This window comes from Eutrigla gurnardus, assembly GCF_963514095.1.
Source record: "Eutrigla gurnardus genome assembly, chromosome: 1".
Taxonomy (NCBI): Eukaryota; Metazoa; Chordata; class Actinopteri; order Perciformes; family Triglidae; genus Eutrigla; species Eutrigla gurnardus.
The window spans coordinates 15485779-15512727 of NC_139915.1; the positions used below are offsets into that span (position 1 = coordinate 15485779).

At 41.6% G+C, this 26949-nt stretch overlaps 1 protein-coding gene across 1 annotated transcript in view; it reads left to right on the forward strand.

The window, feature by feature from the left end:
* The first annotated feature begins 6586 nt into the window (after positions 1 to 6586).
* dpy19l3 (dpy-19 like C-mannosyltransferase 3) overlaps positions 6587 to 26949 on the forward strand; it is a 69938-nt gene continuing 49575 nt past the window's right edge. The window contains exons 1-5 of the mRNA XM_084006977.1: positions 6587 to 6739; positions 7270 to 7402; positions 9283 to 9410; positions 20241 to 20331; positions 26501 to 26622. Of these exons, the coding sequence (XP_083863103.1) occupies positions 7279 to 7402; positions 9283 to 9410; positions 20241 to 20331; positions 26501 to 26622 (465 nt within the window). The 5' untranslated portion in view covers positions 6587 to 6739; positions 7270 to 7278. The remainder of the gene's footprint in view (positions 6740 to 7269; positions 7403 to 9282; positions 9411 to 20240; positions 20332 to 26500; positions 26623 to 26949) is intronic.

The following is a 26949-nucleotide window of genomic DNA, read 5'->3' on the forward strand; positions in this document are numbered from 1 at the left end:
GCTGCGTGTATTTAAACCAAAGGAGGTGGAGAAAATTCAACATGTCTGTCCTGTTCAACATGTATTTTTGTTTTTGCTCATGTTAAGTTTTGTAATAAGGTTCAACATAGAAGTGTTTGAGACAGCAGTGTGACACTTGCTTTATGTTTATTTATTTTTAGAACATCATAGGCAGTATTATGTCGCCACTTTGCCATTGTATTTTTGGTAATAAAGACGGAGAAATAAATTGCTGCTTTGCTTTTTGTCTCCTCTTCATGTTTGTAAGATTATGGAACGAATGAATGTTTCACGATAAATGAGAGATAAATCTGAATGTAATATATTTTTATTTAGCAGATGTGTTCTTTTTAAAAACATCTTAAGAAAACGAATCAGGAACATTATTGGTATTTTCGCCTCCAGTTCTCATAGCACTTGACATAATTGGACAGCCCTGAGAAAACGTTTTAGTGTTGGAGGTTAAATGTAGGAGTACTGATTAAAGTCTTTACTCAAGTTAATGTACAGGCTCTGAAATGTACTCAAAGGATAAGATAAAACGTATCCCTATGAAGGACATTTCTAAGGCTAACTGAATCTTGCATCATATTAATAAGAAAAAAACAATAACTCCCCTCGAATGCATTAAAACTAACGAGTCTGTTTTGAAAATGTAAGTAATACAAAGTACATATATTTCTTTTAAAATGCAGGTTAAAGTACAGATACCTCAGAAATCTACTTCAGTAAGGAAGTATTTGTACTTCATTACTTCCTTAATCTGCTGCAGATTTGTGTGAGAGTTCGTAAGCAGATGTTTTGATAAAGAGGCAAAGTCCCGCCCCTTGAAACACCATCCGACTTTATTTTGGAAAAACTATCAACGGCAGTCAATGGAGAGAGACGTATGAATTGTGCCATGAATTACACATATTATCTTTGTTAATTTAATGGATCATTTAGAACATAATTTTGTAGTATTGCTGTTGAAGTATCAGACTGAAAATATTTAATTGGTAAGACTTTCCACCAAAAGTGTGGTAAGTGTCGTCTCTCTGAAGCCCTGATGTCTGTGTGTTCCGTACCAGGATGTAACGTTACTCACACTAACAACAGGTCTCTCTGTGTGTTCGGTACCCTTCGAGAGGAGGAATTAGTTAACACCGATTTTCTGACCAAGCCTCTGTCCAGAATGTTCTCAATCACATTAAAACCCAGGAGTGTGGCTGTGATTTGGAATGGAAGGTCTGATAGACTTTCGAGGGGTTGGATTTTAGCATTTGGTAAGGCGTACTAGTGGCATGGCTTGATGCTTCCACAATGACACCTTCAGTTGCGTTAGTGTTATCAGCTGTAAACGGTGTGTGAGAGCATTGCAGAGAGGCTCACATGCACTAAAAGCTCACACAGTCCCGGCTATGTCAACAGGAGCAGAGAATGTCGGATTGTGACTCCATTCTCTGCTCAGTAGACATTACTCAACTATATTTTTACATAATAAATAGTTGTTTGCTTCTATATTAATGCTCTGAATACCATATATTGCTCTTTTTAAGGCAGCCTCGGACAAAGCCCAACCCAAAATGGTATAATGGCAAGTAATACAAGATGATAGAAGATAAAATAAAAGCAAGAGTGTACACGTATATTGCTCAACATAAGATTAACAGCAGAACTTAATAAAAAGAGAGTTTGTAGAGAACAGTTAAGAAATCAGTTGATGTGATCCTTGGGTGTATTCAAAGCAAAGACAGGTTCTTCTATTCAGGCAGTTTTTAGAATTTACTGTGAAATACAATACCTCAAGGTTCTGCAGCGCAGTAAGAAGCTAGTACCTTCCATTACTTCATGCACATGCACAAACATACACACATGCACATTCTCTGATTTTGAAAGAAATAAAGGCTGCCACTGTAATCCCCTTAGCTTTTACATGAAACCCTGACTGCACACACAGAAATGAAAATCATCCAAGTCTATTCATTTCTAAAGGATCAAGATTTTTATCTCAACCTTGAAAGTAAAGTACCATGAAAGTAAATAAAAACAACCCCAAAAAAAGAAAAGAAAAGAAAGAAGCAAGGGCGAAGAGAAGTTGGAGATACTCTAGACTCAGCCTAGAATAATCTCCTGCTCTATGAACCTTGTTTTGAGTTACTGTGAGTTTGACTGTACTGTGAGATGAGTTTTGATCTGAGGCCGATTGGGCACACTGGGTGAGACGAGCGTTATCTCTAATGGGTTGTCCTCCTGCAGTCTCCCTCCCTTGCTTTAGATGACAAGACTTTGAGAATTGAACGAAGGTAGGAGGGAATTAAGGACAAATGTGGACTTGCTCTAAGTGTGCCCACAAGGAAATGATGCAAGAACAAAGGGGACGGAGTCAGAAAGTATGGCCATTAAACAATCAGTTTTCTTCTCCAGTAATCCTTCTTTCCAGCAAGAGTCAAGCCAATTTATTTTCTTAAATCTTTTGGATAATCTCCAGGTCTTTCATGTCAGCCCTCTCAAATACACTCTCCCTATTTCCATTTGAATGCCCTGGGCATTCTCCCATTCGACCTGTTTACTGTGTCAGGGCTGCTCGTCAGGATGGGCGTCGGATTTCTTTGTAGTGCATGGTGAGAGCTCTGTGCAGAAGTCAGACAATCTGAAAATCTATACAATAATTCACAGACCACGATGTGGACAGTTTCCCTGAGGACTATTTCTTTGGTAATAAGTATAGCAGATCCAATGGAAACTTTCTACAGCAAGGTGCATGCTCTGGAAAAACTTTTCAATATTAGTTTTTATTGCTTTGGGTGATTCCATTCACCTCCGTTGTATTGGGGTGAAAACAGAAACCTCACTGACCGATACGCCAACCTGGACTCACAAAAACAAAACTAGTAAGAATATATAGTCATTTGGGTGAACTGAGTAATTGTTATAATCATTCCATCTCCTACCATGGCAGAAAACATCACCGTAGTGTTCAAGGTCAGTTGTGACAAAATAATCAGCCCAGGCATGGCAGCTCTGATATTTTCACAAATTGCAATGTATTGGTTTCTTGTATTATGTATTGTCACTTAAAACATGTGTCCAAGTGACTCTGCAAATTCCAGAGCTGGTGACCTAGTATGAAATACTGAGAAACACTACTTATGGTGGGTGGGTCAAACAACACAGGACTTTCAACCGTTAGACTGATGTTCAACACCACGTCTCAAAGTGTTTTAGTGAAGTGACATGTGTGCAACCATTTTCCGAAACATACCTTTTGTTGCCTTAACCTCGCTGAACGTAGTTATTTTAAGCTCAACGACAATGTTTTTCCTACACTTAACTGATTTGTTTTTTCGCCTGAACCTAACTTTTGTTTTGGAGCATAATGTCGTCAAGACTGAAAGAAAAAGTGGTGGATTGGAAATGCTATTTGGAGAACAAACATAATTTTACATTAGATAAGATAATTGTTTTATCTCTGCCAAGTGAATATTGGCAACCATTGATAACATTTAGCTACTTAAAGTTACAGTTCAATTATATTATTCATTTAATTTCAAGGTTTTTATATAATTCTGTCTAAAAAATGTACAACAAAATACCTTCCCATGAGACTTTCTCAGGTTTCGGCATGAAGTTGCTGTATAGCAAACCTCTTCATCTGGTCAGTTTTTTTACCCAATACAATGTATTTTATACTGTAAGATGGGCTCTCTCCATTTGGAGAAGCAGACAATACCACACAAACTAACCGATCGAGGCAGCAGTAGACCAGCATCTGTTTTTGTCATTGGAGTTTGTGACTTTGAAGAATCCAGAAATGACAACTTCTGTTTCCCACCAGAAGGGCTCTTCTCTGCTTTCCATCAGAGAACTGAAGCCATTATATCACTCTCTTCAAGCAACCACACTACATTGACAAAAAGAGCAATTTTACCTCACAGAATACCTGTGGTGACAGGTGACTCGCAAAAATTGAGGAGTACAATATTTAGTTATTTTTCTTATTTTGCACTTCCTCCATTTTATTTATGACTCACTGCTGCTTGATAGAACAGTATTTACTCATTGTGACTTTCTTATTTTCAATGAAATGTAAAACAGTAAAATGAAGACTTGCAAGATATTTTAAACACAATCACTAAACAAACTAAACAAACCAGGATCTAGTCCCGGGTGAGTAGGGTATGCAACATGTTGGAGCCCTGCATGCCACCGTATTGCTGTTGTGGGTCCAGTCTGGACTGCTGACAGCGTGACCTAAGGCTGCACCAGACTTCATAGTGTTCTTAGTACTTGAAATTAAAGACTAAAATGAAGCAACGTCTGTCATCAAAAACAGACTTTGTCTGACTTCCAATGGTGGACAACAAATGTTGAAGCACTAATAACTCCTGCCAATAAGTCCAGCTTTCTGTTTGGATATACCTGATGGTAGTCGAGACCTGTCTCTGATTAACAACTGGCGAGGTTGTGGCAATGCTTTTCTGCTCTCCAATACCCTTTTTCAGGACCATTTCAAGGTGGAATATGGACAAAGGACTTGTCATGATGTTGTTATGATATGTTCTGTTGAACTTGTATTTTGTACACTGGCTTGTACACAGAGTCAGAGTATTTGATATATTGATTGCTGTCGGGATGTACTGGAAATTTCTACAAATATAAGAAAAGTGTTTTTGAAGAGGATTACCAACCCCAGCTTTAAAATGAATTGTCAAATATGGCAACCGTGGGTATTAAGCATCTTGTATTACAACAGAAAGGTCAGTAATGTGTTGAAGGAACGTCTCATGCCTTTTATACTTCTGTGAAAAAAGCTGCAGGAACAAATCAAAAAGAAAGTACCTGCTGCCTGTAATCCATGGCAGCATTATTTAGGCCTGGTGTGTGAGAGTTTCCGGGGTGGTTGTGGCTCAGTGGGTAATCCTTAACCTCAAGGTTGGAGGTTCAATCTTTAAGCAATACACTAAACCCAGGGTGCTTCACTGCTTCCCCACTGCTTCCCACTGCTCCTTCGGAGAGGTTAAATACAGAGGTCAGATTTCATGTATGTACCTGCATGTATATAATGTTTGTAATAAAGTTTAAGTTTTAAACCTTTTTAAATAAGTTTTGAAATCTTCAAATGTAGCAGTCTTCAGTCCCTCAAGTGTAGGAGCAGAGACAATGTCTTACATGGCTTTTTCATGACACAGAAACATCCAGCATAGCAAAATTATAACTTTCTTTCCCCTTTAATCTATCTATTAAAACCAGTATTAGCATTAAATTAGTATAGATAATTAGTATACATTATTATTTATTTAAAAAGCACCAATTAAACCAGAAAACAATTAAATCATTACGAACAAATTGTTGAAAATTGCAATGTAAAGAGTAAAGCTGGAAAGTGTTGCTGGGGAGAGGGACATCTGGAATGCCCTCCTAAGCCTGCCTCCGCAACCCGGCACCAGATCAACAAAGGGCCACCCCAGAAAGCTCATTGGCTACCCCAACATCAACTAATGTACAAACGCAAACACAGGAAACACAGATGATACAGATGACAGCCTGATGTCATTCTGTAGGATGCCTAGTGATTTTTGAAAATGTATAAAAGCGGTTTTCAACCCAGTATTATTTCCTCTTGGCCCCTGATGGATGCATAAACTGAAATTTTGGCTTTGATTCAGTGTGATGCTGTTTAAATTAAGCTGAATAAATGAGTAAATCTGCGTGCTGCCCTTATAGGCTACTGCCCTGTGTGCTGCCCTTCATGCACTTCATTGATATTGTTATCCATGTTTTGGTAAAATGTTAAATTAACCAATAGTTTTAACATGCACTGTTTTTAAATGACCATACCAGTCTAATTGTGACTTCTCTCCATTAGCAGAGTCCTCCTGTCTTCAACAGTTTGTGTACATCAGTGTCTGCAGTGTGAGCTCAGCCTACATGTTTGAACCATTCACTGCCTTTCATGTTGAACCAGTGTGTAGACAGTAGACAATGACATTTAGTACACTGGTACAGTATAAATCATTATACAGGATAACTCTTTACCTTTTGTTGAGGACTCAACCGTATGTGTAGCCTATCCAGAACATTATTACTGAATAAAATAGATGTTATGATAAAATAACCAGAAGTTCCCGGTGACATTGACTGGTGGAAATATACAGGCACCTGCATGCTTGTGCTGTTCTAGGTTGTTAGGTTATATGAATGGCACCTTTAAAACTGTTTTATAGAATATCAAAACAACCTGGCATTGAATACAAACAATTCAATTCATTTTATTCAATTATCATTTGTGCATGGGTTGAAGCAAAGCAATGTGATATTTACACATTTTACTGTTCATCAAGGTTTGCTCCCCCCCCCCACCTCAGTCCCATCTTGGCCCCAGGAAAAACCTCCTAGATACGCCACTGCTGATACGCTGAGGAAGATGGAGAGGGACGTGGTCGCATTCACGGAGAGTATGCTTGTCTCCTCCACCGCGCAACTGTTTCAAACTCCAAGGCTTTTACATAAAAAAGATGGTTTGTGCTTTTATTTTGAAGGCAGCCTCTCTTGTGTTCCGGCATTGCCCCCTGGTTAAACCCAAGTAGAGCCGCGTGAAGCTGACCGATGAATTCTAACGGGAGGGAAAATAGAGGAGAGGAAAATGAAAGCGCGAGGTAGCTAGAGACAGCGGGAAAGAGGAGGAGAGAGAGAGAGAGAGAGAGAGGGAGGTAGAGGAGAGCTCGGACCATCCTACCAGCCGCTGCTGTAGAGGAGGGTGAGGCTTATTCATGTACCGTTGGCGCAAATCGTATTCGTCTTTGTTGCTGTCAGACAGAAAGAGAATTTGGCGTCCATAACAGGAACGCGCCTTTATGCAAAACGCACATTCATGATGACACGGCTGTAGAAATACGTTCCACACCAGGGGTTTTACACCTACCTCATCCCACTATGGGATCCAGAGCCTCACCATGCTAATATCACTGACTTGTACATTAGCCGCTATGTTTGGCGTAGTGTTTTACATACGGTAGGATTCACGCAGTTTTGCCGGTGACGTGCGTGCTGTTGATGTCGATAGACTGGACCTGATGTTTCACGTTGTTGTGGCCGCGACGTAAGCAGGAAATGCCGCTGTAGGCAGGCCCGTGCACCCCATATATCAGGCTGAATGAAAGGCTCCAGACAGAGCAGAGTGCAGGTCGCTGTTTGCTTTGGCGTCGGGGTGCATGCATGTGTCTTTTATGTTAATGCATTACTCATGTATCCTGTACACCCCCCCCTCCTCCCTGTGTCTGGTTGCAGTGTTTCGACATGACAGCCCTGCGTCAGAGGAAGGGCAGCAGGGGGAAGGAGCCCCCTCTTGGTGCAGAGTTTCAGTCCCAGCAGCCCAACTGTTGCTCCGATCATCATCATCATCCAGAGAAGACCTTGCGTGGTGAGTGAGCCAGTGGGAAGGGAGGTTCTCCTTGTTGTTGGTTAATGAAATGCGTCCTCCTTTTCAAAACTCCCTCATCTAAAGCGGGCGGCAACATCCAGCTCTGAAAAGTGAAGCCAAATCTGAAGTGCCTTCGTCTTGACTTCTGTCTACTGGGCATCAGGGGGCGACTTCTCTGGTTGCAAAAGCGGTCAAAAAAAGAAGTCTGATTGCATAAATCTATGAGAGAATGAGCCTACTTCTCATTTGATGTGTTATCTTGGTTAACATTGAAACATTAGTTTATGGTCTCAATCGCTAGTTTCAAGCCTTCCTAAATACATCATGATGTTCATTTAGTCAATTATGGTCCATTTATTATTTGGGGACATTTTTGCCTTTTATTGAGAGAGAGAGAGTGAGAGTGAAAGGGGGAGAGAGATGGGGATGACATTGCAGAAAGGGCCGCCGGTCAGATTGGAACCATCATTACTAATTGTCACTTCCTTCACTGGCTGCAAACATTCCAAGATGACTGAAGTATCTGCAACAACAACAACACATACTAGTTGGGATTTAACTATAAGCAGTTGTTGCATGAGCGAAGGTGTAAGGAATGTTTAGGTTTAGGAGGAAGATGAGAAGAGGCCTAGATGTAAATTAAGCTTGGCTGGCTGTCTGATGAGGCCCTGAGACATAAATTAGTGATGTCTCTCTTTGTATGTGTTACACACCAGCTATAGGAAATAAAGCCCATATAAGGGAGTAACTAAGTATAATTTTGCTGCCGAAATGTCTGGGCAAAATGTCTCGAAATGTCTGGACAAAACATGACCTTATAAGTACAAAATATAGCTTTAGGATGGAGAGCCTGGCAACCTCGCTCTTCCATTGGAGAGGAAGAGGATACATTTACTAAGGTGACATAATGAGCGAGAAGAAGGCCAATCAGGAAGTAGAGGGCTTTAAAAGAAAGATGTGGCAGGGAGATCTAAGGATCTAAGGAAATCCATCTCCTTAGATTCTAGGGTAAGAAAGGACTTCCCAGGTCGAACAGGTGCAGAGGCTCCAGGAAGGACTCTGCCAGGGATTCGGAAACTGCATGACAACAGCCAAAATTCTGAACTCATGGCTTCAAAACCAACAAACCAATGGGTGATGTCACGGTGGCTACCTGCCTGCACTCCTACTGCTTCTTGTGCCCAATGCCCACACAGTCACGTTTTGCTTGGTTTGCATCATCAGAAGGCATCAGGCACAATGAACTGAAGCTTTTTTTTATTTTTTTATACTGTTGAATCAAATTAATGCCACTTACATTTTGAGGAATCTATATTTCTGTAGTGTCCACTGAACAAAAACCACCTGGTGTTGTCATGTTGACTCGGGGGCATGGCTTTGTGCAGCACAAAATTCAGCCATGATGAATGATTTACTTTCATTTTTCATTTGAATGACCCAAGTGCAACACGCCCTTCAGGAGAGACTGGATGCACTCCCTTTGTTGCAGCCAAGGCACATTCCAGGGCACAATGTTGGAGCAGCATCCACTATGCCTGGCATAGTGGATCCTGCATGTCTTTGACTGTGGGAGGAAGCTGTAGAGAACCCACGCTAACACGGGGAGAAGATGCAAACTCCACACAGAAGGAACCTGAACCGGGAATCGAACCTGGGACCCTCTCGCCACTACACCACTGTGCAGCCCAGGACCCTATAAATGAAGCATTGAAATGGAATCCATCACTCATTCCGTTATTTACACCTGTGCTCTTCCTGTGACATCTCAAAGTGTTTTCTGTACAAAAGCCCTGTGTGAAAAACATGAATCATGTCATGTTGTCAAACATTCACTTTCCCCTCGACAGCAACAACTCCCTGACATGTTAATGTTCCTGCAGGTGATTGGTCATGGGGGGCGATAATCTGGATATCGGTCGGTTGGTCCGTATCTGTCGGTCTTGGCCTGCTGTGCTGCATCTACATGGCCACACTACACGAGAACGACCTGTGGTTCTCCAACATAAAGGTAAAGGCTGTTCTTTTCTTTGGTACCACACACGTGTACAGAAAAGTCAATGAATACTTCTTGATGTGCTTGCTACAAACGAGATGTTTAATTGCCCTATCTTCAAAAGGTCAATGGCTGAAAGAAACATCTTTGTGCCTTTCATAGGGAAAAATAATAACTCAAATTCTTCAGGGGCTCAAAGGAAAACGTGTGGGAGGGTTATGAGAGACAGAGTGGATAGGTGGAATGTAAAATCATAAGCGTTATGTTGTTTGTGTTATATGTTTGAATATGAATATGTAGGTAAGAATGGAACATTGAATGTGATACAGTTTGTGGGTTTCTGCTCATTGTCGTATTGTTATACTGTTTGTGTATATATATATATATATAATATAAACAATAAACATACAAACAAAAAAGGTAAAGGCCGTTCACCGTTAACAACCTTTATTTGAAGTCGTGTCTTTCCCCTAACGGCAGCTTGATGCTACCAAAGAGGAGGTGAACTGACTGAAGGCATCAGCTTACAAGCAATATTGTTAATTAAATATAATTATGTTCAGTATTGAGTTAATATAAGTTAAATGAGAGCCTTTATCCATTTATGAGAAGTTTCAAATAGGAAAAATCCCAGATAATTCTAAATTTGTAAAAACTAATTATAGCTCCAAATGTAAAAAAAAAACATAAAGCCAAAACAAAAGAAGCGATGTAGTCTGGGCTCAGAATAGAAGCTTAAATATTACAGACGTGCACAAAATGTAACTGAACATTCAAAATCAGCCTTCACATTGTAATGGGAATTTTGGATGTTTGTACTTTATAATCAGAATATTTGTCAGGCCAGACGTCGATCCGCATCTCCTCATCTGACTGTTATGCTATGACGAAAATGAATGCCTGTTTGTAGATGATATGAACATGAGTGCCACATTGACATAAGATAATTTCAGGACTATGACGCCTGTGTTCTGTAAATCTTGACCTTGCCTGTACATCTTGTCTTTGTAAGATAGGACATGATCCGTCCTTTGGTTCCTCCTTCTTAAAAGGGAGACTGTTGTTGGACTCAGGGTCGTTCCTGCTGATTCTGAACCTTTGCATCAGAAGGCAGGGGTGAACCTCCTCTGCAGATGAGAATACTTAGTGGAATAAACCTCGGAGAAAAAGCTGATCCTGGTTGTTGATCTTTATTGGGCAGATTCATTTTTCCACAACAACATTGAACAGACAGCAGGTTGTTTTAGTGATCTTGGGAAAATAAGATCTAATTACAAACTTTCAAATGTGCAATTCCCAAGCTGTGCCTAAGCTGAACATCACACTGACAGCGTAGATACAAGTGTGCTGCGATCAAAGTCTCATCTAGAAGTTTCCTCTTGAGGGCCTGGACTTTCCTCTGACAGTTTTGAAGCCTCCAGTTCTAAGAAAAGCTATTGGTATAGCTCAAGGATACACTGCGGCTGCCTGGGATAATCACAATTCAAAAGGAGGACAGAGCGAGCCCTGGCAATACCTTCAAGTCCTGTGACGACTTCCACACCATGAATAATAATTCCAGTGTCCGTTTTGATTGTCACCTTTACCAGCCTTCGTGATCACAGTCATTGCCAGTATGAGCTGTTCCGAGCCCAACCTGAATTTTTTATCAGTGTCATTGCTAGCCCGTCAAAGTTACGCCGTACCACAAGCTAAATAGTAGAGCTGAACGACCAAGTGACTATATTTAAAGGTCAGTTCAGTTTATTTATATTGACATGGCATGGGATGGTATGAAGTTTCATGTCACGATCATCCTGGCCAAAAACAACTGCCTGACAATCATCAAAATATGCATAAAACTCTTAAAATGACACTTAAACATACTGGAATCACTTTCATTTTCTGAAGAAGAAACCAATGTTATTTCATCACAGATAGGACTCTTTTTTTAGTCAACATCCTTTTGAATGAAAAACAATCAAATAATATTAAATTAGATCATCATAAATCCTAAGGTCTCCCTTGAGTAAAGGAAAAATAAACTAAATTAAAAAAAGCCTTTTTGTACTTTTAAAACGGGGCTCTATTTTTCACTTCACAGCTAGATGATGTAAATTCCCCACAATCAACTTATTGTGAGTGTTTTTTTGTATCAATCTGCATTAAAATCCCATATCATCCCATCCTTTATTTCGACAGACTCAAACCCCTTGAGGAAAAACATACAACTTAGTGTATCACCATGTTTGTCATATTTCCTAATGCAGCGTTGTGACACAGCCAAAGAATAACATTCAGCTGACATTACAGTTGAGGTTGTCCATGGATTCATGGATATAAGTACAGAAAAGATCCAGGTTATTGTAAAAGTAGTGTCATTGTGTGCTGCATTCAGGGGTGTGATTTTGGCTATGATTCATGCCATAGACAGTTTTAAGTCAAGCGTTTCTAGTCAATAATTAGAGCAAACAGCAGGAGCAACATTGCCTTTAGGAAAGCAGCAGGCATCACACTTTGAAGGTTGTTTCTTGATGTAATTTATGCCTCTAGTAGGGTCGATTTCATATCAGAAGGGAGTCAAATTAGTGACGTTCTTTGCTACGTATGTGAAGCTAAAACATATTTATGGTGAATCATTATGCGATGACTTGTTTGTAGACGTCTCAGTGGTTTATCAAGTCCTGTAAACGTACTGGCTGTATGTCTCACTGACAATATAACACTCAGGAAACAATCTGGGAATGTTGAAAACCCACGGGTCCTTTTCTGTCTCGCACTCATTAAAAAGCAGCACGGATGCGTCAAGTTGATGTGTCTGACATTTATATGGAGGTTATATAAGGCTTTGACATCCATGTGTAAGATTCATCAAGCACGTCCCAGATGTGGATATTTACAGATGGAAAATGTCTCCCGGTTGTCACGTTGGAAAGCTGAAAACATTCCACATGCATTTTTTTTCTTATCACGAGAGGAAATGTCTCCAACATGCCAATCGGATAGATCCTCTCCTCCTGTGTTTGTCGTTAAAAATACGTCATAAACACTTCATCCCTAAAATGGTTTGATTGTTTTGCCATGCGCTGCAGAGGTTTGATTTTCAAGCCTTTTAAGTGAACCACATGAAGTCCTGAAACACCAGATCCACTGGTGGTTACACAGACCTTTTTTTAAAGTGTGTGTTCAGTGTTGTACGACAGCAGAATATTGTGCCGTGCCAGATATGATGTCACTGTTAAATCCTCCTTCCAGAGCTTCACCAACACTCTGGTTCAGACTGAGCTGTACATAGCGGGCTGTCATCTGGTTGACATGGCAGAACAGATCACTTTGTCACAGTCACAACTGGGGCATCATGTCAATGAACACATGTTTTTTTTTTGTTTAATTCAGCAGTACAGTCACAAGAACATGTGGTAACCGAGGAAAGGAACTCAGGTCGAGTGATTCAAAAACCTCAACAGAAGCTTTGAATGTCGTAACCCCCCCGGTGTGCAGAGAGCAGGACAGCAGTTTGTTTTTGAAAGGCTAAATGCCAACAAGTATGGATTGAAGCAGAATATTTAGTGGATGAAAACATGTTGTTTATTCTGTTAATGATTCCATCTGGCATTTTTAAATTAAAAACACACACCTTACTTGTCGTTAAAGTTGCAGATTAATTCACAGAGAAATGTCTGGCTGTTACTCGTTAAAAAAATCGAGAGCACAGGATGTTAAGGTGTAACTTCGCCCACAAGTCTGAGCTGAAATCCAGCCACCGCTTCATTAAGAAAAAGTGAAGTTTTTGGACTTTCTTTTTTGTGTAGCACAGAACAGAGAGTCGGGACAGAGCCTCTAAAAAGAACTGGAACTGCCGGCCAGGTGCCTCATTTGTTTCTCATGCAGATGTGAAATGCGTCTTGACCCACATAGAGGCAATCTGAACTGGATCATTTGTGAGTGTTTGTCACAGAGAGACAGAGCAGCGAGTAAAAGTTAATTGAGATGATTCCCTGCGGACACAGTTTGTGGTCCTGTGCTGTTTTTTTGTGTGTGTGTGAAGGGAAGAGGCAGACAGATGCTTTCATTCATAATAAATGCAATTCACTTTCCAGGTCTGGCGAACATTTCCCTGAAATGTTCCCACATAAGTGGGCTCCTGGCTGACATCATACATCGCCTCCACATGTGAGTGTGTGTGTGTGTGTGTGTGTGTGTGTGTGTGTGTGTGTGAGTAGCATTTCATTCTGTTAATGCTACCAAAGCCTCCGTCTTAGACATCGTAATCTGAAAATGCTGTTTACATGTAAAAACAACGTGGGTCCACAATGTAGGACATCGATCTCTGTCAACCCTGAAGCCTTAGGAAAACGCCGAACTCTCTTCTTCCAGCACTTGGTAGGCACAACAAAAGTGTGCATTACCACCAAAACCTGTGCCGAAGTGGGGCAGAAACAGCATCAGGTACTTGTAGTCAGTGTATACCTACAGTATGGTGGTCAGCACGTCGCCACTTCAGAAAAATAAACAGGAGTAACTTCAAGCAAAGCAATGTCGTGCTGTGGACTGGGTAGAGTTCATTATTAACCGACAGTAAGACTTTACTCTATACTTGTATTTCGCTTTACATGTTTACATGCTTTAACCATAGACTGTATATAAGAAGTGGACGTAGTCATTGTGAAGTCATCCACACTAGCAACATTTTTAGCGGTTTATTGCAATTAAATCACAACATAATTGTTTGATTTCGGCACATACCACTGAAGTAAACCAGCCAATGTGTGGCTTCCTCTGCACAGTGAATGCAGCTCAATGAAACAGACAGGACAGTGGGTCTGGCACTTCCACAATAACAACAAAGCAGCATTAGTGGTTATTTCAGCCATGACTGATGAAACATTGCTGCAAATAAATACAACTGATAAATCAGGTGAGAAATAGGGTCATTTTGTCAGAAATGCAATCAAACTTGTTTTTGCAAACGGAGGAGTTGCCCCCTGATGGTCAGCAGAGAGAATACAAATTTGGACATGGAGGACCTTTAAATGCACAAAAAAAAACACAATCTAACAGCCTAAGTAAAGCAGTAAGTTGTTAACTTAAATCAGCAGGTAGCAAGACACAAAAACTTAGTATTATAGTGTTACTGGTATCTTCATGCTCCTGTTCACACACGCTGTCACTAGAGTTGGGCCAATTTCCGGTTTCACCGGTCCGGTTTGGTGTAAGGGGCTAAACCGGTTTGATTTATCCAAACCAGCTGAACAGGCATTTGTCCTTATGACATAATATATAACAATATACAATATAATATTGTTGATTTGTAAACTTCAACCGCAGCACGACTGCATGACAGGCACTAATCCTGTCGGTTAATGCAGGCGGTCTGCTATCGGTCAGGAAAAAAAATCTAAATTAGTACCCTTTGGATCGGGGGAGCTTCAAGATGTGTTTTAGGTACCTGAACGAAAGGGCCACCTGAAATCAATCAACATCAGTTTAAGTGTACACTATTTTGATAATATTTTAACTTCATATATAAATTTCATATCATCATGTCGAGTCACTGCACTTCACTAGTGCACGCTCCTTGTATGTGTCTGGCTCTCTGTAGACATTTTGAAAGCTCAACTTTGAGGTGCAACAGCTCAGTTAGGGACTCGTAGCCAAAATTGCAAAGGAAAATTCATGTTCGTATTTACCCCGTGGGACTCCCTGGGGGTTCTGGGACCCCTGCTTGTAGTGAACATAACACACTGTTCAGATGCTTGTGGCCTTGCCAGTTGAGGCTGCAGTCTGACTTTACCTTGAACTCTTTTGCTGTTGCTCCCTCAGATAGTTGAGATTGTTTCCTGCTTTTCGAGATCCAATATCTGTCTGTAACTTACACACACACACACACACACACACGCACACACACACACATTCTCTCTTAAGCGTGTCCAGGTAGGATGGAAAGGGCTGTGAAACATGCTGGAAAGTAATTTGTGAGTTTGGGAATCCTGCCTGCTTGTTGTTTGTTCTTTTTGTGGTTGGTGCTGTCTGACCTGACCCGACGTGACTGATGGTATCAGAATGCTGGCTGGTCTGCGGAGAAGCTGTTTTTTTGGGGGGTTTTAATAATCTCACATGTGGCTCCGTCATCCATTGTGTTGTTGTCGGAATGTGTGGTAGCGGTGTTAGCCTCAGGTTAAAGGGTCTGGAGACTTAATTATCAAGTTCTTCACAATCTTCCTCTCCGTCTCTTTCACACACATCCTTTCGGTGTTTATTATCAGCGGCCCTCCTCTAACGTATGGAGTGAGACAGACCGGAGATTATTTCAGACATGTGCTCACAGCTTGAGGCTGGTCCCAGATCCACTAACCCTCTGACAAATGTTCCCCGCATTTTCCAACTGATGCTCCAACTTGTTCCACACCCCCTACCCCCACCCCATCGTATTCTTTTTCCTTTGTGCATGTGTGCTTTTATAGACAAGAGGTCACTGGTAGGGAATATTTTCTTTCCCTCCCTCTTGCTGCTGCAGTTATCTCCTGCCCAGCCTGTTGTTCGTATAGTTTATGCTCATTTTCCACTTCTTACGCAGTAGCTGATTTGTTGAGAACGGATGCTTTTTTCTGTCTGTTGGAGTTCGAGGGTGGCAGATGGTGGTCCTTAATTTAAGCTCTGGACGACATAAATCAGAGGGAAAACTATGCATGGCCAATGATGGACGGAAGCTCACTCGGATTCTTCAAGCATCAGATCAGGGAGATGGGAGTTATTCAAAAACCATGAGGAAACAGAGAGAAGAGGATCGGTGCCTTCCGAAAAGTGAACTAGCTTTCAGGGTAATAAGCAAATGTGTGAACTCGTTAACTGGGCCTATTCCCTTTGACCTTAATTTAAACTGAGGATTAGCCATCTCATCAGAGTCCTTGGTGAAAAGCCAAGGCTTGTTTTTCCTCAAGCAAACTCAAAAGAAGGATTGGGAAGGAAACTAGCTGCTCATTTCCTCGGAGAAAGCTTTTGCATATTTCCTTTGGCAAGGAACTTGAAGCGATTAAAAAGCTAATTTATTTGGACCGACTTCAAGAAAAGAAAAGCACACTGCATTTACATTTATTGCCATAATGGATTTGGATCGGTTCTATAGCTCGGGCCAGGAGCATGCTGTTTATCTACCTGAATTCAGCTCATCAAAGGATCCAAGAACGCATTAATAATCTCCCGTCTTCTCCGGCAATGGAGCTTCGTAAGAGAGTTAAGCTGAGCAAGCTACAACATGATTTGGGCCTTTCACACGCTGCACCAGCTGAAGCGGGACGCAGCAGTGACATGATGTGGGGGACAGAGAGGTCTAATGCCACACAGGAGGGTACAGGGGAGGTTTTTCTGCTCGGAGGATCCGGTGCTTATTCCTGTTCAGGCGTTCTGCCCTGGTGGCCTTGGCGACAGCGTGTTTCCATGGCAGCCGGGCTGTTATTAGCTGCACTGCTGGCACTGGCTCAGGCCTGGTGCGTCAACGCCATACACGAAAATCTGCTGTGGTTCTCTCAGCTCACGGTAGGAGTTATGATACTGTGTTAATTTGAAACTTTGATTAGCAGAGCACATCACAGACATGTTCTCGCTCACAGCAACAGCCTGCAGCACCAGTTCCAGGGGTCCAGTCGGGACCACGGTGCATAGAAAAACTGTCACAACCCCTCAGCTGTCCAATTTCAGCTCACAGTAGGAGTTTGTCTGGTGCCTATATATATATATATATATATATATATATATATATATATACATATATATGTATTGCTAATGTCTAGGAATGTAAATGCACTCACACCTTTGATTGACACGTCATTTGAGCCAGTAGGACCTTCCATGTCCTGTCCACAGCCTACAATAGCCAATGACACTCTGCGTTGGAAGGTACTGCCCGCCCCTCTTCTTCGTTTAAAAGCTGAGCCAGTTGCAAACAATTGGAGTGATGGCCGATGCTTTGTAGTCTCCAAATGGCCCTTTTTGGAAAACACATAGGGATACTTTAGAAAAATGTATAAAATATTCATTTTCCATGGTGTCATATTTGAACTTGGACTAGGTAAGGCGTCATGCTGTGGTTCTGTTTGTTTTCCTGCCAATCAGTCCTAGCTATATTCATATAAAGGCATTTGTTTTCATCAAATATTCAGGCAGAAATTAACCCCTTACTTCCCTGTGTTCAGACTTCTATTATGGCAGTAGCATTTACAGTGATTCTGACTGAAAAAAAAACCTCCTCCGAATGAAACAGCCTTCAATTTACTTTTGGGATATCTTGGTGTGAATGGCCAGTTTATATGTTCATATTTAATAGTTCCTAACAGCATTTTACACTTATTTTAGAGGGCTTACACTACCAAAGATGGCAAACCTGAATACTAACATGCTGTATGTCGAGTCAGGCACAGCGACTTCATGGTCAACAACACAACTAATGCATGAGAACCATTGGGAGCAGAAGAGGGAAATGACCCATAACCAGGTTATTATAGCTTATAATAAGCAAGAGACCAGCATGGATACTGATGTGTATTCACCCCACAGAGGTTCAAATGAGACAGCTCAGACTCCAGTCTGCAGCATATTTCATTCACTTCTCTGATAAATGAAAATACAAGCTACATTCATGCTTATGATGTTGACTTGTATCCAATTGAACCAAACAGACAGGATGAATGACATTGTTTTATGTGTTATATTCTCAAAGAATATATATATATGTGTGTGTGTGTATGTGTGCTGTGCCTGAGGTTAGTAAACTTAGGGTGCTTTCACACATATACTTCTTTTGGTTAATTTGGTCCAGACCATGGGATTTTAGTTCTGCTCCGGTGGAGAGGAGAAAACATGAAATTAGACAAACTGACAGGGAACAAGTTGTCAATTGTGATGCTGCACCATCAGGACCCACGAGGGGGAAAACAAATTCTGGTGACTCATGACAGTTTATGCAGCACTTAAATGCTTCTGGTATGTCTATTATTTTTAATAATAAATGATGATAAGTATGTAATAATCAAAACATATAATGTGTTAAGTAGACTGCATGTTGATGATGGTTGAGACACACTGGACAAAGGCACACTCCTTGGTGACGAACGCATAGTGCGGACACCAGAGAGTGCACAGACACAATGAAGCGTATTACTGTGGGAACGCTGTCATCCACTTTTTAATGGACTTAAAGAATTAACAAATGACACGTGTAACGCAAGTCAGATACAAGCACAACAGGTTTAACAGGTTTAGACCATTAAATCAGGCAGCATATGCTACATACTCATATCTGCTTTCCTAAAATCCTATGGTCCACTAACCAAGCAAACAGACCATTTCATTTTTAACTGAACCAAAGGGTAAGGTGCAAAAGCACCCTTACAATGTTCCCATCCTAATAGGTGCAACAAAATGAATCATAGTCGGGAAGTGGAGCACAGCCTGTACATGCCTACTGTGCTCCAGGAAGAAGTCTAATTCGCACCACCATGTATGGGGAGGGTCCTAAGGGTGAAAACTCACTCGATTCCCTGTTAACTTTGTGTTCACACTCACAGTGCCAGTCTCTCTCTTTTTTTTACTGAAGCGGTTCATAATTTCTTTGTGTTTTTTCAGCAATGTAACAACTACAACAATGTCAGTAAAATGTCAGGACTCTCCCTGAACTAGTTCTTCTCTATTGTGCTCCTCGGACGTCAACGTCATGCTGGTTTTTGCTCAATTAATCAGCGAATGGTTTAACCCTGGTGACTTCTATGGATTGGCTGGTGGGAACACCTGCATCGGTCTGGGTCCCAAGCTGCCTGGTGTTCTGCCCCTGCTGTCAGGTAACTCCAGACAACCGGGTTACTTTAATTCAGCCATCAATTCCATGTTAGATGATGGGATGTAGCTGTAAGGAGTTACAGGCTGCAAAGGGACATTAAAAGGTTCGGAATAGTCTTTGACGATACTACGGTATCTATTTTTATTACCATCATAAATACATATATTGCATTTTGTAGGCGGTTGAGCTCAGTGGTTGAGAGCCATATGAGGGAATACTAAATGGTCAGTAACATAGCTGTGAGTGTAGCTTCGGTCAACACCGAACCCTGAAAAAACAGATCCTGCCAAAGGCTCGTCAGGCATTTTATATACCAAGTTGTGTTTGAATGTGGCACAATGTCAGTATGGTGGCTTCAGAAGAAATGCAAATGTGAATCAGCAGGGCTGTTCCACTTAGTGTCAATTAGTCATTGAATCAGTTGTTAAGATTTATTTTGTGTCCATTAGTTGCTTTTTTATGGTCTTTTTTATGAGGAATGAGCTTTTAATCAGCTTTTAATTGCTGGAAAAGGTTGAGGAAATGACATTGTAATAATGCTCAGACATATTATTTCCTTTTTTTAATGATCAGATGTCATGATCCCGCAGAATGATCGCATTCAGCCATGGAGGGACAGAAATACTGGAGACTTTCATTTCAGTCATGTAGCCGATATGTAAAAAAAAAACATTGTTATATTCAAAGAATGTCGTCGAGCACAGCTGTAAAAACTATTTACAAAGTGAACATGATAGACTAATGATCGGGTTAATATTCCACAGCTGGCTGTGAACTGTTTTTTTTTTTAACCCCCCCCAGTGGAACACTAATCATGCATGGGAAAGCAGGAAATCCCTTGGGAAGACGTCGTCTTGGCACTCACACCCACGTTACCTGTCTCATTGTTACTGTCGAGGATTATACGTGTATTAGCTGCTTTGCCTCCGTCCTCCGTGTTGCTGTCATGCTTTGCCAGGATAAATGTTTTCCATCTTTCAGAGGACAAAAGTCTCTGCTGTCATACGACTAAAAACCCCCTCTCTTGCTTCCAGGAAGTGGAGCGGGAGATTTCGTTTCGAACGGAGTGCGGGCTGTACTACTCCTACTACAAGCAGATGTTGCAGGCCCCGTCCATACAGGAAGGTATGCATGACCTTTGCATTTACGTAGATTAGGGATACGACAATACAGTTAGCCCACGGGTCGATATGTTCAATATGTGTATTTGCTTATAAGCTAAGTTTTTTTTTGACATTCAGACACATTCAAGTGTATTGTATAATAAAAAAATATATAAAAAAGACGTCCTTCTTAGCCTTGACAACTGGTATAGGATAAAGGGGGGTTAACAATTTAAAAAATAAATGTACATATATGAAATATGTACATATTTAAAACATAAAGTCACTGTTTTAAATAAACGTATCTGTACTTCAGTAGCCTATATGACTTTCATACAGGGGACGGATTTGGAGTACTGTGCTCTTCGGCCCCTAGTTTCGTAGACCAGGCGCAGTCAGCTCTCAGCGCACCTGCGCCACGCCGACGGGGTGTGTCCGCCTGGACTTTGCAAGTTTCGTGCACCGCGCAGGCTCGCGCAGGCACACCTCCCGTCTCGCCCACCCGCGCAAGTGGGAAAGAGGGAGGAGAAGAAGGCGTGAGTGGGAGACGAGGAGGAGACGAGGCGTGGACTGGGATTAATACAGCCGATTCAGATCTTCACCAATCAAATGAGCTCCTCTCCTCACCTTTAATGCGTTAGGGGAGGTTCAGTGCAAGTTCCGTCACTTGACAACCCGATGACAGAAGCAGCGCCGCCGCTCCCACCACGCGCATCACGCGCTGTGCGTGCGTATCATAATAATAACAATGCCGATATTATAAAAAACAGGAGAGAGAGAGGGAGATGTTTTGGTCCGAGAGGCTGAGTTTCCGTTACGCGTGCCATCCGCCTTTGATCTGACGTCAGATGTGACGGGACAATCTATATAGATATAAATTCACGTGTTGATTCAATTAGTTGCATTAAATAGTGTTTGTTGTGATTATTTATTGCATTTAAATGTGCCTGGAACTGTGGAAACCTGCCTGTGAGGTCTCGGTGACGTGTGTCCGCTGCGAACCGTCAGCCAAACTTCCACTCCGCCAGCTGTGATTCGCATTGAATGAATGGACTTTATTTACGCCTTGCGCCTTGTGCCGAGAGTAGACCAGGTTGGAGCTGGCGAGCTTTCAGCGCAGTCTCGGCGAGGCTTTTTGCCACGAAACTTCCGCTACGGCAAGCTGAATCTGTGACGCCTCCCCCTGCTGCGCCACCACACCCATCTTGGCGCAGGCGATCTACCAAACTGCCAAACTGACCGTGCGCCCTTCATCTTCCACTCCGACATATTGCGGACTGTCACAGTGAGATAACTCTCTGTTATCGAGTCAGTGCTAGGCTCTGTGCTTTAGCCAGTTCCACATCGATGCCTTTCCGCGTTGTTTTATAGAAGTCAGGAATTACGTCAGTGCTGAAAAGTGTAGCTCGGATCGAGCGTTTTGATTAGGTGACGGAAGCCCGCAACTACGGAAAAGGGCTGTAAATCTTTAGCAATAATCGTCCGCACTGCACTTGTTCTGTTCTTGTGTGTTTCTGCACCGGTAGAATTGGCTTGTTGGAAGGCATCAGCGAGAGACAACTGTTTTGTAACTGATGGTGTTACCTGCTCAGCCGTCCTGCTTCCAGGACATTGGATATGTACTCAGCAGGGAGGTGTTTCCCCGTGAACACATGCCCCTCTCAAGCTCCGACATAGCCAATTCAGAGAGAAATACAAGGATGGAAATGTGAAATTACGCAAAATGTATTGCAAAACCGAAAATACCTCAATTCACAAGTGTGTATTGAACCGTGCATGGCGTACCATACGGTTCAATACTATATTGAGAACCGTTGCATTTAATGACTATTTGGTTGGTTTTCTTTTTTTTTTTTTATATTCTTTTTATTTTCATTTTTCATTTAAAGGAAAACAGACATAACAATAACAACAACAGTAACAACACCCCGGCTCAGACACATAAAATTAAATTAGAAAAGAAAAATACCTGTGACTTTAGTAAGCACACATACACATAGATGAGTGCATAAACAAATACAGTAAGGCTACCAGTTATTTGTCATCTGTCCTGGTCTCATCCAGGTAGGCAAGGAAGGGGCCCCAAATAGCCAAAAAATGTCCAATTGAATTAGTCCTTGTGAACCTGAGTCTTTCCATTTGTATGGTTGAGGCCATGTCAGCCAACCACCTCTGAAAGCAAGGGGGAGACGTCGACTTCCACTCCAGTAGGATTAGCCTTTTTGCAATAATCATCCCCAGCATCAGAGACTGCTTGGTTGGTTTTCTAAACCCTGCACTCACAGGGGATTGTCTAATCCCAATCCCTAGTCCTGTTAAACCCAGAAGGATATCATCAAGAAACTCCATTTTTTGGTAAGGTTCCAGGTTTTAAAAAGCCCTTGTTAATGTCTTAACTAACATGCAGTGTACAGTGTTCTCTCACTGTGTGGAAGCTCGTCCTAGATGCCATCAGAGTTAAGCTCTGTACTGCTTCTTTATTGGATTCAGTCAGCATACTATGAGAAAGGCTTACATTTTGCAAAACACATGTACTTTTCTTTTGTACCATTCAAAGTGAAAACATACTGTTTGAAACATTTGCTTGTATACATACGTATTTGTATAATATGTATGGATGTATTCATTCTATTATACGTTTAATAAGTATGTATAAAGCCACACAGGGTTGTGTTAGAACGAAGGCACAGACTGATCTTACATTGTTCCTTATCATACTTTTAATTGTAGGAAAACATTCCGCACAAACCGCACTGGTGAGAGCCATGCCCGGGGGCGTTGTGCTTTCAGGCTGTCCGTCCGTCTGTCTGTTTACCATCCGGCTGGTTCTCATCAATGCGATAACTCAGCAACACCTTGAGTGGTTCTCTTCAGATACGGCGCCAACTTTAACTTGGATTAGAGGGTGAACTGATACAAATTTGGCTGTCAAAGGTCACTGTGACCACCCAAAACTAATAAACTACAATTTCACACACATTTCAGTGTTTCAGTGAAAAACATATACAGTGAGTGCTGGATTGCTACACTTTAACTGACTGCTCCACAGCGTACTTGTAGCAGAGTTTGGTTTTATTTGTGAATTCAGCCAGCCGTCTTCTCTGCGGGGAAAACAATCCTTCCTGCACATGAACATTGAGTGAGCACGGAGAGGAGGGGCTGTTCACAGACAGTAGCAAGTGGAGGGGCTGATGCGCTGCGCGCAGCTCTACAATTAAATATGATTTTACCCATTTTAAAAAGTTAGAAATAATAAAATCAATATGTGGCGGTCAATGTTGATATTCTGGTGGGCCGCCACAAATAAATCAATGTATGGGCAACACTGGTGTGTGTGTGTGTGTGTGTGTGTGTGTGTGTGAGAAAGAGAATGACAGGGAGAAAGAGTGCTATGCAGACTTGAATGAACGGAAAAATTTTTATATTTCAAAAACGCTGATGATGTTGATTCTGTGGTGCTGTGCCACACATTGGTCTATGTATGGGAAACTGCATTTCTTAAGAGGATAAAATAAGGAAAGAGATGATATTTTGGACAGAAAATTATGTAAACTGCATGAACGTGGATAGACACTAGGTGGCTATGTTCTCCTCTTACAAGGAGAAAGACTCCATTTTCCAACCAAACAAGTGATCTGCAATTACTGACGCACAGTCTGGTTTGAGGGAAATTAGTGTAATTGTATGTTCCCATTATCATGTACACTTCTTAGTTGGAAACAACCCTAATTTTCCAGTATGGCAAATAATTGATCTGCAAGCTAATCAGTTTAGAAACTGGCTGACCTCCCTTTGTGTCTCATTTAGCACTCATTTATTTCCCCGACAACAGAATGGCTTGAAATGCAGAAACCACAGTTGTAGGGAGGAGAGCAATACAGGGATGGCATCATGGAAGAAATGAGAAACTAAAAGAGGGATGGATAAGTGCGGTGGGAGAAGAAGAATTTAAGCAGCGTGAATAGAGAAAGGGATGAGAGGAGAAGTTATAAGGACAAAAGGAAAGGATAAGGGAGCTAAGAGGAATCAAAGTGAGGAAAGAAGGAAGGACAGAGGGAAGGAGGAAAGAAAGAGGACAAGGCAAGAAAACAAAACAGGAAGTAATGAAGTGGAGTGGGTTGTGTGTGTGTATGTCTATTTTGTTTATTGAAAACACCCCGTTTTTTTTATGGTTGAACATGGATCAAGGACACAGCAGTTCTCAAGCTGACACATCCCAACCAGCAGCAGGAAGTCAACCCTCTGCTACAAGTTTGGTGTCACGCTTTGTTCCAGTCAAACCAAATGCATAGTAATGATACTGCAGCCAGTGTCCAATTTGGAATTAGGACACCGTCTGTACCAGTCTTTTTGCATGGCACAATAATGCCATGGTTCAAGGATAACTATGGTTAATTACAATGTGTGTCTTATTTAAGTCGTTTTTACCAATAAAACTCACCATACCACCAGTACTTGCTAGATAGAGGAACACCAGTACCATCGCTGAGTAAGCCATCATACAGGCTGTAAACACACCGCAGGGTAGCGCTCGAGCAATGAATAGGAAACACTGAATTAATCATGGGAAATGAGAACCAAGCCAGTTTTCCTTTTACATCATGTAGCAAAAAAGTTATACCATGATTTGTTTAAAGTGGCAGTCCATAAGATTTGAGATGTGTTGCTTCTAGCGCCCTCTTTGGCGGTAGATGGAACTGCAGGCGAGCCTCTGGGACCCCATCTCCCTCACCAAACAGTGTCGACTGTCTCTCATCTGCGTGATGCCTTCAAATGCTCCACACTGGAGGTCCTTGTTTCCATCGTTGGCGGTCACTTTGCTTCTTGATGACTTGCCCTTCTTCACTTATCATTAATTTGTTGTTTCTTTTTCTTGGGACTGGAAGTTGAATAGTCTTCTTTCTCTGTGTGTTGATCCTCCATTGAGAGTCAGAAGTTATGAAATGTACCTGGCTGCGCCAGTCAAACACTTTAGGCTAGAGGGATCTTGACTCAGCAGTTGGAAGTTACCGATTTCCGATAACAAGAAAACGCAGCATACGCTACCGCAGAGTAGCTCCACCTGGGCAGACCAACAGCTGCTGACTGACGGAAAAAGTGTCACTCATTTTGAATTTTGCGCGGGAATATCGCCACGGACACGGAGATCCTATTTCTGGGCAAAGCAGCAAGTAGAAGCAGTTTCATTATTGGGTCACATAATCAATCACCATTGTTTTAACTCACTCTTTGATAGATAGTCACCTAAAAGACAATTAAATAGATGAAAATGTTACGGACTGCCACTTTAAGTTGGTTTGCCAACTTCACACATCCTGCTACGGAACTATTGCATCGCAGTATCGATACGTAATCCAAACATCTGTCCCTTAAAAAATGCAAAGTGAGATTCAAGCATGTTTTGATCATTATTGGGACAATATTGTTAATTGCAGTTATCTTGGCCATTGTCCCATGCCTAATCCACTGTTAATATGTAGTAGAAACATTGTCTATAGCAACTTTGAAAGCCTCTTTAGTAGAACTTCATCATCCGTATACAGGCTTTCCTGCAGGATGTTGTTTAGGAGAGGTTCTCTACCACCCAGGTCCAGATGCAGCTCCTTCTCTCTGATTACTTTAGGTACTAAATGACACCTTCAACTATATCCACACTCAATTGGAGAGATGACATTTTGCTGTGTTTTGCTGTGTTAAATAGCTCCCCTGCTCCAACTCAAAGGTTAATGTATTTAATTATTTTTTTAAAAGAGCTTTTATGATGTTAGTGGAGATTTAAAGGCTTTATATGCTCCCTGCAGATGAAGTAGGGTGCTATAAAACACACCACGAAAGCTGGGACATATTTAGAGTTTTGGGGAGAAGAAGCAGTACAACAGTACTTAGTTATTTTAATTGAGCAAAGGGAGCGATGCTTGAGGGCATTCAAGGTTGAATGCACCGGCAGATTTCAGACACCCATTGTACGCTCAGCAATTAGGGAATTAAAATCAAGCTGAGCAATCTGTGGCTTTAGGGGTTGACAGACATTTCAAACACTGTTATTGTCCTTTAACAGCCCCTTACGCCGTAAATGAGCAAAGTGAGCTTTGAGAATTCACGAATAATACTCCTTCCTCCCAATAACAATTATCAGCCTGTGTCACTGTGAAGAAATGTGTGTCTGTGTGTGTTTGTGTGTGTGTTTCCAGGGCTCTCCGATTTGATCCATGACAACTTGACAGAATCCAAGAGGACCATAAATCTCCTTCAGCGAATGAATATCTACCAAGAGGTCTTCCTTGGCGTTCTCTACAGATTGTTACCCATACAGGTACCACATCACTCAGCTGTCAGCTATTTACTACCGACTTGTGAAACACAAAGATTAGAGAAACCACTCTGACACGAACTGATTGACTGACTGTCTCTGTGACTCGTCTCCTTTTCATAGAAAGTGTTCCCGTGTGAAAAATGTAAAAACGATATCAAAAGTCATTATTATTAACCACATTCCTGGTGCCTTTTTTGAACGATAGTCATATAAGGAGACTATCAGGCAGTTTGAGGTGCTGTGGCATTCTACATTTTGGTCTTTTGTAGCTGACATGGCTTGGCACAGCTGCACTTGTCACACAGTTGGAAAAGGTTTTTGTATTGG